Source organism: Otolemur garnettii, unplaced genomic scaffold, assembly GCF_000181295.1.
Source record: "Otolemur garnettii isolate 467f Iridium unplaced genomic scaffold, OtoGar3 scaffold00010, whole genome shotgun sequence".
Classification (NCBI taxonomy): domain Eukaryota; kingdom Metazoa; phylum Chordata; class Mammalia; order Primates; family Galagidae; genus Otolemur; species Otolemur garnettii.
In genome coordinates this window covers 16,349,704-16,364,829 of record NW_003852405.1, presented here as the reverse complement: position 1 = coordinate 16,364,829, position 15,126 = coordinate 16,349,704, and the positions used below count along the sequence as shown (strand labels likewise).

Sequence of the window (15,126 nt, the reverse complement as noted above, 5' to 3'; positions counted from 1 at the left end):
AGGCCGGGCATGGTGGCTCCCGCCTGAAATCCCAGCACTCTGGGAGGCCGGGCATGGTGGCTCACGCCTGTAATCCCAGCACTCTAGGAGTGGAGGAGCAAGGACTGCTTGAGCTCAGGAGTTTGAAACCAGCCTGAGCAAAAGTAAGACTCGTTTCTACTAAAAATAGAAAAACTGAGGCAACAGCATAGCTTGAACCTAAGAGCTGGAGGTTGCTGTGAGCTATGAGGATGCCATAGCACTGTACCCAGGGTGACAGCTTGAGACTGTCTCAAAAAAAAGAGTATGTGTGACTAATATTCAGGAAAGGAAGAAGGAGAAAAGAATGTGGAGTTGGAATTTGGGGTATTTTTAAACATTTAATCTACTAATAAAATGAAACAAAACTTTTATATTTGTTTATCTTATTGGTAGGTACACAGGTATCTGATTTTTCTATACTTTTCTATATTATGTTTTTTAAAAAACCTTCTGAAAAACAAACAAAAAATGCTACCCTAAAGTCTTTTTTTTTTTTTTTTGAGATAGAGCCTCAAGCTGTCACCCTGGGTAGAGTGCTGTGGCATCACAGCTCACAGCAACCTCCAACTTCTGGGCTCAAGCGAGTCTCCTGCCTCTACCTCCCGAGTAGCTGGGACCACAGGCGCCTGCCACAACACCCAGCTATTTTTTGGTTGCAGCCGTCCTTGTTGTTTGGCAGGCCCAGGCCGGATTCGAACCCACCGCCTTGGGTGTATGTGCCTGGTACCTTAGCCGCTTGAGCCACAGGCACGGAGCCTACCCTAAAGTATTTTCAGGAGCTATTTGCCGTTAATCACCTATTTCTACCTTCCCAAAGAACAGGAAAAATAGATGCTTCAGTAACTCTAGAATTCAAAACATAAATGATACATTAATTGAAAATATAACATCAAGAGAGTTTAGGGCTGATAAAAACAAGCTTACTATTTTGGAAAAAAATTTAACTAAGAACCAGCTCAGGAGAGGGGAAGAGTGAAGGGGATGGGTGTGCTCCCACTTACTGGACATGCTATTAGGGTATATGGGGGCAAGACACAATTATAAGAGGGATTCTACCTAAATAGTGCAAACATTGTAACCTAATTCTTTGTATTCTCAAATTAAACTCAAACAGTAATTTAAAAATAAATAAATAAAAGCCCTCAAGCCCTATTTTGGTTTTGTTTTTTTTTTGAGACAGAGTCTTACTTTGTCACCCTCAGTAGAGTGATATAATGTCACAGCTCACAGTAACCTCCAGTTCTTGGGCTTAGGCGATTCTCTTGCATCAGCCTCCCAAGGAGCTGAGACCACAGGCCACCACAACACCTGGCTATTTTTTGTTGCAGTTTAGCCGGGGCCGGGTTTGAACCTGCCACACTCGGTATATGAGGCTGGCACCCTACTCACTGAGCCACCCTATTTTGGCTTTTCTTTAAAATGTAAAACCAAAACAAAATCACTATGTACCTCACAAATATGTATAACTGTTGTCTATTTTAAAAAATAAAATGGGCTCGGCGCCTATAGCTCAACGGGCTAGGGCACCAGCCACGTACACCTAAGGTGGCGGGTTCAAATCCCCAGCCAGGACCCGCCAAACAACAATGACGGCTGCAACCAAAAAATAGCCGGGCGTTGTGGTGGGCGCCTGTAGTCCCAGCTACTTGGGAGGCAGAGGCAGGAGACTCGCTTGAGCCCAGGAGTTGGAGGTTGCTGTGAGCTGTAATGCCACGGCACTCTGCCCAGGGGGACAGCTTGAGGCTCTGTCTCAAAAAAATAAATAAATAAATAAAATAAAATGAATAAAAATAAAGATAAAATGTGATAACATTTTACATAACCTTCTCCTCCCGCCACATATAGAAAAGATAGAGGATTTTACAACTCCTGTGGAAAAGGAGACATGTAAAAATAGTTCTCATGCCAGCAGCATCATTTCTTAAATTCTGCTCACTTAATTGAAATTTAAATAAATGAAAAAATTTATACCACTGTATAATAGGATCCATTAAACTTATGTACATATATAAATATAAAAATTAAATCCAGAAGTTCAAATAATACTTCAAAGTTTTTTTTTCACTTGATTTTGATTCTATTCTTCTCTCCACCCTCATGAAGTCACCAGACAATCTGAGTATTACACTAGTAATATAAGTTGATGAAAACATTAAATGGGAAAAAAAGATTACAGGAAAGTAGAAAAGTGAGACCAAAAGGAAAAGGCAGGTGAATGGACTGAAAGAAAATGAAAAAGTTTCAAAATCCATGGCCTAGCCTCAGTGTCACGTCATACAACTCCTATAAGGCAGGGCACCTGTGAGCACTTAGCACTCTGAGAGGCCGAGGTGGGTGGATCATCTGAACTCACAGGTTCGAGACCAGCCTGAGCCAGAGCGAGACCTCGTGTCTAAAAACAGCTGGGTGTTGTGGCGGGTGCCTGTAGGCTGAGCAAAGAGAATCGCTTGAGCCCAAGAGTTTGAGGTTGCTGTGAGCTGTGATGCCATGGCACTCTACCAAGGGCGACATAGTGAGACTGTCTAAAAATAAATAAATAAATAAAGCCCCGGTAAAAGACCTCAGAATACATAGCAAGAGGATAGAAGAGAACATAGTAAGAACACTCGTGTACTGAGATAAAGGGTGCAGGATACATTTGGCACAAATGCTGCAGGTTTGAAGATGAAAACTGCAGACAAGTTCCAGACTGGGATTACGTAAACACAGCCTCATAAGCAGGCCTAATTGTGGCAACCAACCAAATAATGATCATTTGATTAAAACACTTATTTCTTCTACTGCTTTAATGCTTTTGACATGAAATTTCCTTTAATCCTTTTCAACATGAAATTATCACTCAGAATAAGATGACAGAAAATATAAAGGCAACTGCTTTTTATCAACACTGCACTTTTACCTGAATCATGCATTCAAACTGGTACATACAAAGACCCAATTCTGCCATACTTGGTTTAAAAAGTTCACGAAGTCTATAATCTTGCATTAATTTAACAAATACACAAAAAGCTTCTTCCTCTGGCATCTACATTAAGAGAAAAGAATAACAAAGGTTAATATTCTGTAATATATAAATAAAACTGTAGAGGGTCTGACAATTAAGTTCATGAACTCATCCTAGCGGAGTATCACTACAGTCACCTTTGAAACACTCCTCTTGGGAGCTATGTGCTGATCCCAACGCCTAGTCTACTTACTCTCCAAAGCAATTTTGGAATTGTTTTTCTAGAATAACCATTAGAGGCTGTCATTGTACGAGGTCTGACAATAAAGTTCACAGACCTGTCACTATGTACTTACCTTGACAACACTGTACAAACAACTCAGTAAGGTTTTATAACCTCAGTATATGGTATATCAGTGTCTCAGAGCTGTGTTCATGTGGACATGTGGCAGTGTCTTATTGAGTAGTGTTTATTATTGATTATTGTTGTGTTTAAACCAAGTACCTGTTTAGCCAGAAATACTGATTTGAATGGCATATGGTAAATGTTAAGAGCAATGGACTAATAACCAGGACATTCTAGTCTCCTATCACCAAGAATGAGAAGGCAGGCATACCTAATAACCTCAGAGATAAACTGCCTCAGTTTGTCTAATTTATGAATTCAACCAACCAATACTGACTTACAACCAGGTATACACTAGCAAACAAAATAAATACCATGTCTGCTCTCAAGGAGCATGAACTTTCTAGTGGAGGGATACAGACAATACATGGAATAAATTAACTAATATACCTGTGCATGTCAGATGGAAATGAGTGCTATAGAAATAAAACCAAGTAGGGTAACAGGAATGCTGGGGAGATGCACGTACATGGCTATTTATATAGGTCAGGGATGGCCCCTTGATAAGGTAACATTTGAGCAAACTCCTGAAGAAGATAAGGGAGTATCTGAGGAAAGAACAGAGAAGAATACACAGGTCCTAAGATAACATGGTGCTTTTTATGCCTAAGGAACAAGAGACAGGGACTACAGAGTGAAGCTTACTATAAGTGAAGCTTAGGTGATGGAGGAAACACAACAGGGAACCAAAGCACAAAGGGCTGTAGAGTCACTGTAAGGTCTTTGACTTTTACTGTTAAGTGAAATTGGAAGCTTTTCAAGGATTCTGAGCAAAAGCGATATGATACAGCATTAAGTGTTAAAAGAACTTCTGGGCTCAGTGCCCATAGCACAGTGGTTATGGCACCAGGCACATATACCATGGCGGGAGGGATTGAAACCAGCCCGGGCCAGCTACACAACAATGACAACTGCAACAAAAAAATAGCCGGATGTTGGCTCAGCACCTGTGGCTCAAGCGGCTAAGGCGCCAGCCACATACACCTAAGGTGGCGGGTTCGAATCCCCACCCCGGGCCCGCCAAACAACAATGGTGGCTGCAACCAAAAAATGGCCAGGCGTTGTGGCGGGCGCCTGTAGTCCCAGCTACTTGGGAGGCTGAGGCAGGAGACTCGCTTGAGCCCAGGAGTTGGAAGTTGCTGTGAGCGTGATGCCATGGCACTCTACCCAGGGGGATAGCTTGAGGCTCTGTCTCAAAAAAAAAAAAATAGCCGGATGTTGTGGTGGGCACCTGTAGTCCTAGCTACTTGGGAGGCTGAGGCAAGAGAATCGCTTAAGCCCGAGAGTCTGAGGTTGCTGTGAGCTGTGATTGTGCAGCACTCTACCAAGGGCGAAATAGTGAGACTCTCAAAAAAGAACTTCTAAAGTTACGTGTTCAACTTATCTGGTATCAGGGTTTCAAGGTACTAATTCCACATTTTATGTGTAAATCACTAGGAAATCATAGCAAATAAGATAATGAATATGAAAGCTCTATAAGGAGCTACAATGATATTTGGAATATTTAAGCCAATATCCAAATTGTTAAGCCATTTTTCTCAAAATAGTAAAATTTGCTAATTCTCATTCACTCACATTATACCAGTGTGTTTCAAAAGGGAAAACTCCAAGGGATCTCCACACATACTTGTTACTAAAGAATGTTACTAATAACAATACATTTTTACTAGCCCGACACAGTCATGGACAGCAAGCAAGAGTTTCTTGGCAAAACCTGTACTTCTTCCTTCTTCCCAAACACACAGCCACACTTCTGCCCTGGGGTTCCATCCCTGTTAATCCTATCAAGCCCTACAGCTCCACTGATTTATGCCAGTCACTGAGAGAAGCCCTAGATCCCAAAACTCTCATCCTATTTTTCCATCATTCCTCTATCCACCCCGTTTCAAATCTCCCCTAAGCCTTTCCACAACACTTCTTGGAACTCATATTCTGCCATCAATAAGATAGTCTACTTATATCCTAATGTCCTTCCTAAATCTGGCTCTCTCCTAAGAATATTCGACACTGAAACCTGGGTCTCCCCACAGGATGGTTGTTTTCTCTCCCAAAGCACTGAAAGAGGCCAGGGGTTGTTAGTAAGATACATGTCCTCAGGCTATTTCATCTTTGTGCAAATACCATACAGTGTTACTTACCAGACCTGCTTGGTGGAGCCCACTACACACTCCTAGGCTACAAACCTGTACGGCATGTTATTGCACTGAATATTGTAGGCAACTGTAACATAATTCCAACTATTTATGTATCTAAACATATGGAAACATAGAAAAGGTACAGTAAAAATATGGTATTATAATCTTAGGGGCCACCATCACACAGGTGGTCCTTTGTTGAGCAAATGTCATCATGCAGTATGTGATTATAATTTCCCTTTTTGGTCTCACAAGATTTTCTTCTCTTCTGGACATCTCAATATTAATATTACGGGAAATGGGGGAGGTTTTTTTTTTTTAATGGTGATATTTTAAAAACATAAGTTGGGGTAATCTGACAAGTCCTTACCTCCATGACAAATCAAATTCCTGTGTAAATTTCCAAAGATGTTATATAAATAAGATTTTGACACCAATAGTTTAATCAAGTAAGTCCTCCGTGGCTGAGAGAAGATACTCATTAAATGTTGACAGCAAGATTTTAAAATACTGTTAACTAAAGTTACAGGCTTTAGTAGAATGTTATAGTACAAATGTCTGTATCAAGAAGTTGAAATTTTATTTGGTGGTGAAAAATCAAAGATATCATAATACGTTATTATTTCAACACTTTTACTCTTTTTTTTCTTTTTGGGACAGCGTATCACTCTGTTGTCCAAGTTAGAGTACAGTGGGTCATCATAGCTCACTATAACCTCAAACTCCAGACCTCAAGCAAACCTCCCACCTCAGCCTCCCAAAGTGCTTGGATTACACATGTGAGCCATCATACCCTGCCCATGATTTCAATCTTTTAAAGTGAAAACTATAATAAGAACAAAGATAATTTTTAAATTCTCCAATCCACCTTTAATAAAGAACTTAATTGAACATTTAATACATGCACTAACTTACCTGCATAAGCAATAATCCAACTATAAAAGCACTTCCTTGACAGTAACCAACCTCACGATCCACTAAAGAATATGCCTAAAAAAGTAAAAAATGTTGTTCAAAATACTTCAACATGGTAAATTATACCTTCCTTCTCCAAAAGCCTGAAATTGGTGAGATAGGTAGATTAAAAGACCATTTAATTTTTAGAAAAGCTTTTGCTTGATTGTTATAGATATTATCTTATAAATATTTAAAAGGCCATTGTTTTATTACATAAATTTTTCTTTGGACAATTTCCAATTAGAAACTGGCAGCTCCTATGACCAAAAAAATTAAGAAATTTGTACACAGGAAGACAATAGGGCTTAAAAATCAAGTAAAATTTATATCTATTTATATCTAATAGAGATAAAACTAGAGTAGGTTAAGGCAAAGGACTAGCAAAATTAAAATAGTTTAACAAGCAATCACAAAAGTGGCTAGAAGAAATGAAACTATGGGAAGAAAACATTACAATGGTACACCTTACCTTTGTAAGACATAAGTGTAGGGGATAATCAACTTTTAACAGCACTGGCCATGGCAAGCAGAGAAATTTGCTGAGTGTATGCATGCAGCCATGATAAGAGAAACCCGCATTCCAGGTTTTGAACCTCGCATATGGTAAATTATCCATTTTCACAGTGGACCTCTCTATGGTCTATGATTTTTCTTTTTTTTTTTTTGAGACAGAGTCTCACTATGTCTCACCTTGGGTAGAGTGTCATGGTGTCACAGCTCATATCAACCTCAAACTCCTGGGCTTAAGCGATTCTCTCACCTCAGCCTCCCAAGTAGCTGGGACTACAGGTGCCCACCACATCGCCCGGCTATTTTTTGGTTGCAGATGTCATTGTTGTTTGGCAGGCCTGGGCTAGGTTCGAACCCACCAGCTCCAGTGTATATGGCCAGAACCCTAGCTGCTGAGCTATAGGTGTCAAGCCTGGTCTATGACTTATAAGTTATTTCATTTTTATCAACTAATGCTGAATAATGTGATAAAATTTTCTAGCAAGTTCTCTAAACTTGTTAATAATCAGAATTAAAACAAAAATTATGCAAAACCAATTTTATTGTCAAAGCAACTGATAATTGTGATAGGAATTCATGCTTCATTATAAAAAATGTATAATTTCAACCTTCTGAGAATTCATTTCATTTCAGAAAATGAATAATAAAACTTACCTTCATTACATTAAATAAAACCTCCTGCCCAAGGCTATCTTTTTCCTTAAAAAAATTGTGTTCAGGATAAGTTCTAGCAATGTCCCTTCGGATTAATTTTTCACAAGGTGAGGTCATTTTCAGGAGTTCTGAATATTGATCCTTAATTGGCATGCTTTGCGCGCTGCATAAAAGTTGCCAAACTATTGCTCTAAAGTGGTGGGGTATCCCTTTACGAACAAGTTCCTAAAAATAAAAATAAAAATTTTAAATAAATTTAGTCTCCTATCTTACAAGCCAAAAGAGAGTTATTGGGGGTTGGAATGAAGTGGAAGACTTTATCAAATTTATAATCCACAAAGCTAATTTTTATAATAAGACTAAGGAACCATTTAACCAAGGCTAAGATTTGGCCCTTGAGTGTTTCTTGTTCTGGTTTGGGGGCCCATAAATAAATTCTGGTTATTTCATGCAGAATGTGGCCACCAATGATATTAAGGACTTGCAAACCTGTACAGAACTATGAATGGTGACAGGGTACTTATTATGTTTCAAGGGCTATTGAAGGCAAAAAAGAAAAATACTGATAATTCAAGAATGTAGAATGTCATAACTTCACTTTTTTTTTTTTTTAGATACAGAGTCTCATTTTGCTGCCCTCAGTAGAGTGCCGTGGCGTCACAGCTCACAGCAACCTCCAGCTCTTGGAATAATTTCACTTCTAAAACTATAAAATGAGAGAATTTAATTTCTAAAATAATTTTCAGCCATGTATTTCTATATTATAGCAACTTCTATAACAAGTGACATCTACAAATCAAAATTTTTAAGGACACAAATAAATGAAAACATACAAAGCAGACCTCTTGATTACACAGCTTGGAAATTACCAGAATTTGGTTTTTTCTAATCTTCTGTTAATCCATGCCTGACGCCTTTAGAGGTAAGTGGAAGAACTTCAACAAAGAACACAAATACCTTAACTTGCTTTTCCTTCTTTTTGCGCACATCTTCCCATTCATTAACAATTCTTCCCCAAAGAATCCAAGAATCTTCTTCAAGGTGGCTGAGGTTGCTAGAGGCAGATGAACTTGATACAAGAGAGGAGCCACTGTTTCTTCTTGACCCATTGACAGATCTTAAAGATTTACTGTCCGTCTCTAACAATCTGAAACACAATTAGAAACTGCTCAAGATCTCATTTCACAGTGAGAAGAGATACAGCAGTGATTATACTTACAGCTTTCCTATTGCAATTTAACCATTGTTCTAAACTATAAGTTTTTGTTTTTTTCCTTTTTTCTGAGACAGAGTCTCAAGTCATTGCCCTGGGTAGGGTGCCATGGTGTCACCACTCACAGCAACCTCAGACTCTTGGGCTTAAGCGATTCTCTTGCCTCAGCTTCTCAAGTAGCTGGGACTACAAGCACCTGCCACAATGCCCAGCTTTTTTTGTTGTTGTTGCAGTTGTCATTGTTGTTTTTGCTGGCCCTGGCCAGTTCGGACCTGCCCTCCCCACTGAGCTACGGGCACTGCCTAAAATATAGTTTTAACAGTCTGCATAACTTCAATAATTTTGGGCTGGCATCAATAAAATAACTACCCTATTTTTTCACTTATGCCTAGCGTTCGAAACAGAAAATTATGTTAAATATTTTAATGCTACTAGCCCCATTATAATTTCCCTTTATCTCCATTAAAAATTCAAATTAGGGAAAATCTGATGAGAAAAGATGTTGGGTGGGCTCCCGGTACAAAGAATCTATATTTGGAAGAGGTATGACAAATTCTATGGAATAACTAATCTAAAGTCTACGACATATCCATGGCTTGCTACATAAAAAGTAAGGCAGAGTCACAGAAATTAACAAAATCCCTTCTCTTTTTTCATTTTGCTTTGTGAATGCATAACTAATTTCTCCGAACAAAAAGTGTTTTATTTAGCCCATGCAGTGTTTGCATAAAAAAACTGAGCTATGTTTGCTAGGCATGGTGGTACACACCTGTAGCGCCAGCTACCCAGGAGAAGTAGCTCAGGAGTTTGAGGTTGTATAGATCATGCCATTACACTCTAGCCCAGGCAACAGAGACCCTGTCTCAAAAACAAAAAAACTAAACTATTACTAAAATCAAAATTGGAAGATACCTATACCTTACCTTATTTATACCTAATACCTATACCTTATTTATAATTCTATATTCACTTGAAAAATAAAAAGATTAGGCAAAACTGGGCCCATATTCCTACACCATAAGACTAGGTAGGAATAAGACTAAGTAGCCGCTTCTTCCTTTACACAAGGAAGGAGTTTCATCTACTCGTTTCCACAATCCCTACTGTCTCCCCAAAACTCAGGCCAACTAACCACTGTATTAGTCTGGAACTGCTATTACTGGGCTGGCACTGTTAAGCTGGGAGCTCTTCACTGTTAAGGTCCCTGTTGAGGGATCCCTTTTGAGTGTGCAACCCTATTTCAGGCCTCTTCCTTAAGAGTAAAAAGACAGGTTAAGATAATTTCAAAGATCCAATCCACAACCTATCATGACATTAAATCTTTCATTCCTTTCACATATGTATAGGCTATAAAAGGAGGCTGGAAAGTGACTATCGCTATAAAGATGTAGATTATATGTCGTTCAAATAATAAGGGCCCTTAATTATGTTTGCGTAGTATTTAACACAGCCACTACTAACTTCCAGTAACCCCTTCAGAAAAAGTCATTTACTTTAGGATGCAACAAATATTCTCTAGACTAACTTATGAAATATAAAAACTGAGAAAGGAAATAAGCATATGAATCAAATCATATTCAGATTATAGAACCACCCTTTGAGAACCGGATTTATATCCTACTCATCTTTATATCTCCTAGAACAATTAGTTCAATGCAAGTACATTAACCACATATATTTACTGAACTGAAATAAAATCATTAAGTCCCACATTTTAAAAAGTCTTCCACATTCCACATGTTGTATTCAATCACATGATAGTACAAGCTAAACAAATTTTATCCCTAGTTAGGAAAAATTGAATGTATTTTCATGGTATAATAATTTAAATAAAGGGTGGTGCCTGTAGCTCAGTGGGTACAGCACAGGCCACATATATACCAAAGCTAGCAGGTTCGAACCCAGCGGGGGACAGCTAAAATCAGGACTACAGGCCTGTTGTGGTAGGTGCCTGCAGTCCCAGCTACTTGAGGCTGAGGAAAGAGAATCACATAAGCCCAAGAGTTTGAAGTTACTGCGAGCTGTGATGTCTACCGAGGGTGACATAGTGAGACTCAGTCTCAAAATAATAATAATTTAAATAAAATTTCCTAAATATTGCTAAAAATATTTACCAAACAACCAAAGTAAGTATAATTGCTATAATTTTCATTTAAAAAAAGAAAAGAATTAATGATGATGTTTTACTTTTACTTTAGATATTGGGTTTTCTTCATACAAATTATCTCAGTATGTCCATATCTTATGGAAAATAGTAATGTTTTTATATAAGTAATTTTATATATGATTCTAGATAGTAAGAATTCAAATGGAATAGAGAAACAAACTTTACTAAAATAACCTGAACCTAAATTCTCCTCTTCGCTTACTGAATGTTTGCTATGTGCTATACAATTAAACTATAACAATACCATCAACAGAGAGGCATGGACTTGAAAGAAAATAGTACTGCCTAAGTTAAATCTAAGATTGAGGTGTAATGAAAGTATAGACAAAGAAGTGCCTACACAGAGGCTTTGAGAGAGTCAGAAAGAAGTTAGATAGCTGAGTTGCAACTTTTAGGATAAACAAGAATGCCAAGTGAATTCATGGTAATAATAGTTTAGAGAAAGTTAAGCAGCTCACACCACAGAATCCTGAAATAGTACTATTACACAAAGCCATGAGAAACACAACTAAAATATTTCAAGATATCACATTATTTAAAGATACTATACCTGCCTTATCTCACATCATACATAAAAATGACTCAAGGCTGGGCACCATGGCTCACACCTATAACCCTAGCACTCTGGAAGGCCAAGGTAGGAAAATCGCTTGAGCTCTGGAGTTTGAGACCAGTCTGAGCAAGAAACAAACCCCAAATCTACAAAAAATAGAATACATTAGCCAGGTGTAGTGACACACACCGTAGTCCCAGCTACTCGCAAGACTGAGGCAGGAGGATTGCTTGAGCCAAGCCCAGAAGCCTGAGGTTGTAGTGAGCATTCTCACCCACATGACAAAGGGAGACCCTGTCTCCAAAAAATAATTTTTCACAGGCCCAGATTTGTTCATTCCCCAGAACAATGCTAGACTAAGACATCAGAGGTTGTATTTCTGTGAACTGGAGAATACACTCTCCTCAGTCTCCCAAATGGGCAACTCTTTAAGTTTCTCATCGAGTAGCTCCAGAGCCAAGGGCAGGCACTCAAAACAGCTGCAGTCATACATTAGCTGAGATGGGGGGAGCTGAAGCTACGTATCAGCTGGACTTCAAATAATATCGAAGATGGAGAGATCCTAGAATTGATTGCTACCAGAAGCTTTCTCCTTACTTGGTGGGGAGAAAGCCTTTCAGTTCCCTAAGAGGTGGGACTGAGAAGCTGAGAAGGAGAAAGTATTCCAGGCTCAGTGCCTGTGGCTCAAGCAGCTAAGGCGCCAGCCACATACACCTAAGGTGGTGGGTTCAAATCCAGCCCGGGCCTGCCAAATAACAATGACGGCTGCAACCAAAAAATAGCCAGGCATTGTGGCGGGCACCTGTGGTCCCAGCTACTTGGGAGGCTGAGGCAGGAGACTCGCTTGAGCCCAGGAGTTGGAGGTTGCTGTGAGCTGTGATGCCACAGCACTCTACCCGGGGAATAGCTTGAGGCTCTGTCTCAAAAAAAAAAAAAAAAAAAGAACTGAACCTTCTCACCAAGGAACCACCTAGCTAAGGAAAACAGCAGAGTACTTCATGATGGGATATGTAGAAAAAAGAGCAGCTTTATACAGCATCGTGCATGTGATAGACATAAAAGACAAAGCCTGTCTGTGTTAAATAACGGAGGAGAGGAAAGAGAAGAATGAGTTCTCTTTTGGGTACCTGGAGTGTAAAGGACTTAGGGAACATCCATGTAGATATTAACCACAGCAGCTGAAAGATGAATGTGAAGTTCATAGGGAGGTAAAGACTACAAACAGAGCTGCAAAATGTTCTTCTTAGCAAAGTATCACAGGAATGGAAGAAAAAGTATCCAATGTACACACACCTATTATGAAATTAATTTAAACCTTTTTATATGAAAGCTATAACCTAATAACCTAAGGATATGGGGAGAGGGGAGGGAAGGGGAGAGGGTGGAGGGAGAGGGATTCGAGGATTCACTTCTGTGGTTCATCTTGCAAGGGTACAGGTGAATCTTTCTGTGAGTAGAATATGAATGTTTTGACATAATAACTAAGAAGGTTACATGAGGGCTATGTTAACCAGTTTGATGGAAATGTCATGGATTGTGTGTGAAAACACCACACTGTACCCCCAAAGTGCATAAAAGTACACAGTTACCATTCAAAAAAAAAAAAAAAAAGACTACAAACAGAAAATTGGCAGTTATTTGCAAATAGCAGCTAATATACTTTTTGATGATCCTACTGTACTCAACATGTTTTCCTGTGGAGAAAAACACCCAGAAAGCTACCTACACTAGCACTTAGAAGGGAAAAGCCTTATTATACAAGGAGCCACTTTTTAAACATGCATGAACAAGATTCAAAAATCTCTGTAATATTCATACAGGATATGAATGTGCTATGAGAAAAATAGCAACCCGCCAACTAAAAGAAAGGAAAATGAGTAACAACAAACTCACTTTAAGAAACATCTTAAACCAGGCAATTTACAAACAACAGAAAATGTATTGCTCACAGTTCTAGAGGCTAGGAAGTTCCAAAGACTAGACATCCGCAGAATTGGTATCTGGCGAGGGCCCATTCCTCACAGATGATGCCTTCTGCGAGCCCTCACATGTCAGAAGGGACAAAAGGTCTCCCTCAAGCCTCTTTCATAAAGGCACTAATCTCATTCATAAGGTTGAAAACTCTCAAAGTTCATACCTCTTAATACATCAGGGATCAGATTTCAACACAAGAATTTTATAGCGAAACAAATATTCACACCATAGTAAAATGACCGTGTTTTGCCATCTATAATGCACACTTTTTGCACAAATTTTTGAGGGAAAAATAAGTATGCACATTATTCCTTAGTAAGGGGTAGTGCAGCTCAGGAGTAGGCCTCCTGGGGCCACCACACCTTCCCACCTGTGCCTGCCAGGCACACAGGGTTCCAGTCCAGGAGAATCTGGGATCCAGTAGGAGTGAATCAGAGTGGCCTCTACTGGGTGCTGCCTTCAGAGGAGCAGGCAGCGGTGGGGCTGGTAATGCCAGCCATAGCCATGCAGGGGGAGGGCTGAGACTCAAGGCCCAGCCACAAGGAGGGGCCCCAGGACTCCACCTGGCTGCTCCTGGGCTAAGCAGCCTCATAAGCTCCCACATGGCTGGCCACAGCCATGGAATCAAAGTAGCTCACAGCAACCTCTCACTCCAAGGCTCAAGTGATCCACCTGCCTCGGCTTCCTGAGTAGCTGAGACTACAGGTGCCCACCACAACATCCAGGTAATTTTTCTATTTTTGATAGAGAAACAGGGTCTTGCTCTTGCTCAGGCTAGTTTCGAACTCCTGAGCTTGAACAATCCACCCACCTTGGCCTCCCACAGTGTTAGGATTACAGGCGTGAGCCACTGTTTCAGGCCACGAACCAGCCACTTTCTGAAGGAACAGTTTCCTAAAAGTTTAGGCCACAAATGCACGTGTGCATTATACACGGCAAAATATGGGTACATGTCTGAGTCAGAAAGGAATCATACCCTGTCCTATTAACACCAAGCACAAAATTGTACCTAAGAGCAAATAAAAATACTACAACATATAGCAAGGAGAAAATAAAGGGAAAACACAAGGATACAGTACCAGTCTGATGTTTAAAAAACAGAGAAAGAGAGAAAGCATAAGAAATTAGCACAGAAACAACTAGGAGGCAATACAGAAAAGAGGTGCTTAAGGACACAGATTTCTCCAATTCTGAAAAACAGGCGTTTTTCTTTTGCTTTAAGATGAGATATTGGGAAAGGCTTATAGGCTTCTCCCAAATATTTTGATCAGAAACAAGTTTAGAGATTACTTTATATAGACATTCCAGACAAGCCTAGCAGATTTAAATTTCAGACTTCTTAATTTTATTTCATTTTTTTGAGACAGGGTCTTGCTCTGCGGCCCAAGCTAGAGTACAGTAGCCCAATCAGAATTCACTCCAGCCTGGAACACCTGGGCTCAAGCAATATTAACACCTCTGGCTCGGCGCCTATAGCTCAACCGGCTAAGGCGCCAACCACGTACACCTAAGGTGGCGGGTTCGAATCCAGCCCAGACCCGCCAAACAACAATGACAGCTGCAACCAAAAAATAGCCGGGGGTTGTGGCGGG

General features: G+C 39.8%; 1 protein-coding gene across 1 annotated transcript in view; it reads right to left on the bottom strand.

Moving 5' to 3' along the window:
- Nucleotides 1-15,126, bottom strand: part of EVI5 (ecotropic viral integration site 5) — a 197,085-nt gene that overhangs the window by 129,654 nt on the left and 52,305 nt on the right. The window contains exons 3-6 of the mRNA XM_023509878.1: nt 8,585-8,774; nt 7,628-7,852; nt 6,422-6,496; nt 2,921-3,046 (exon numbers count right to left, since the gene is read on the bottom strand). Coding sequence (XP_023365646.1) covers nt 2,921-3,046; nt 6,422-6,496; nt 7,628-7,852; nt 8,585-8,774 — 616 coding nt within the window. The remainder of the gene's footprint in view (nt 1-2,920; nt 3,047-6,421; nt 6,497-7,627; nt 7,853-8,584; nt 8,775-15,126) is intronic.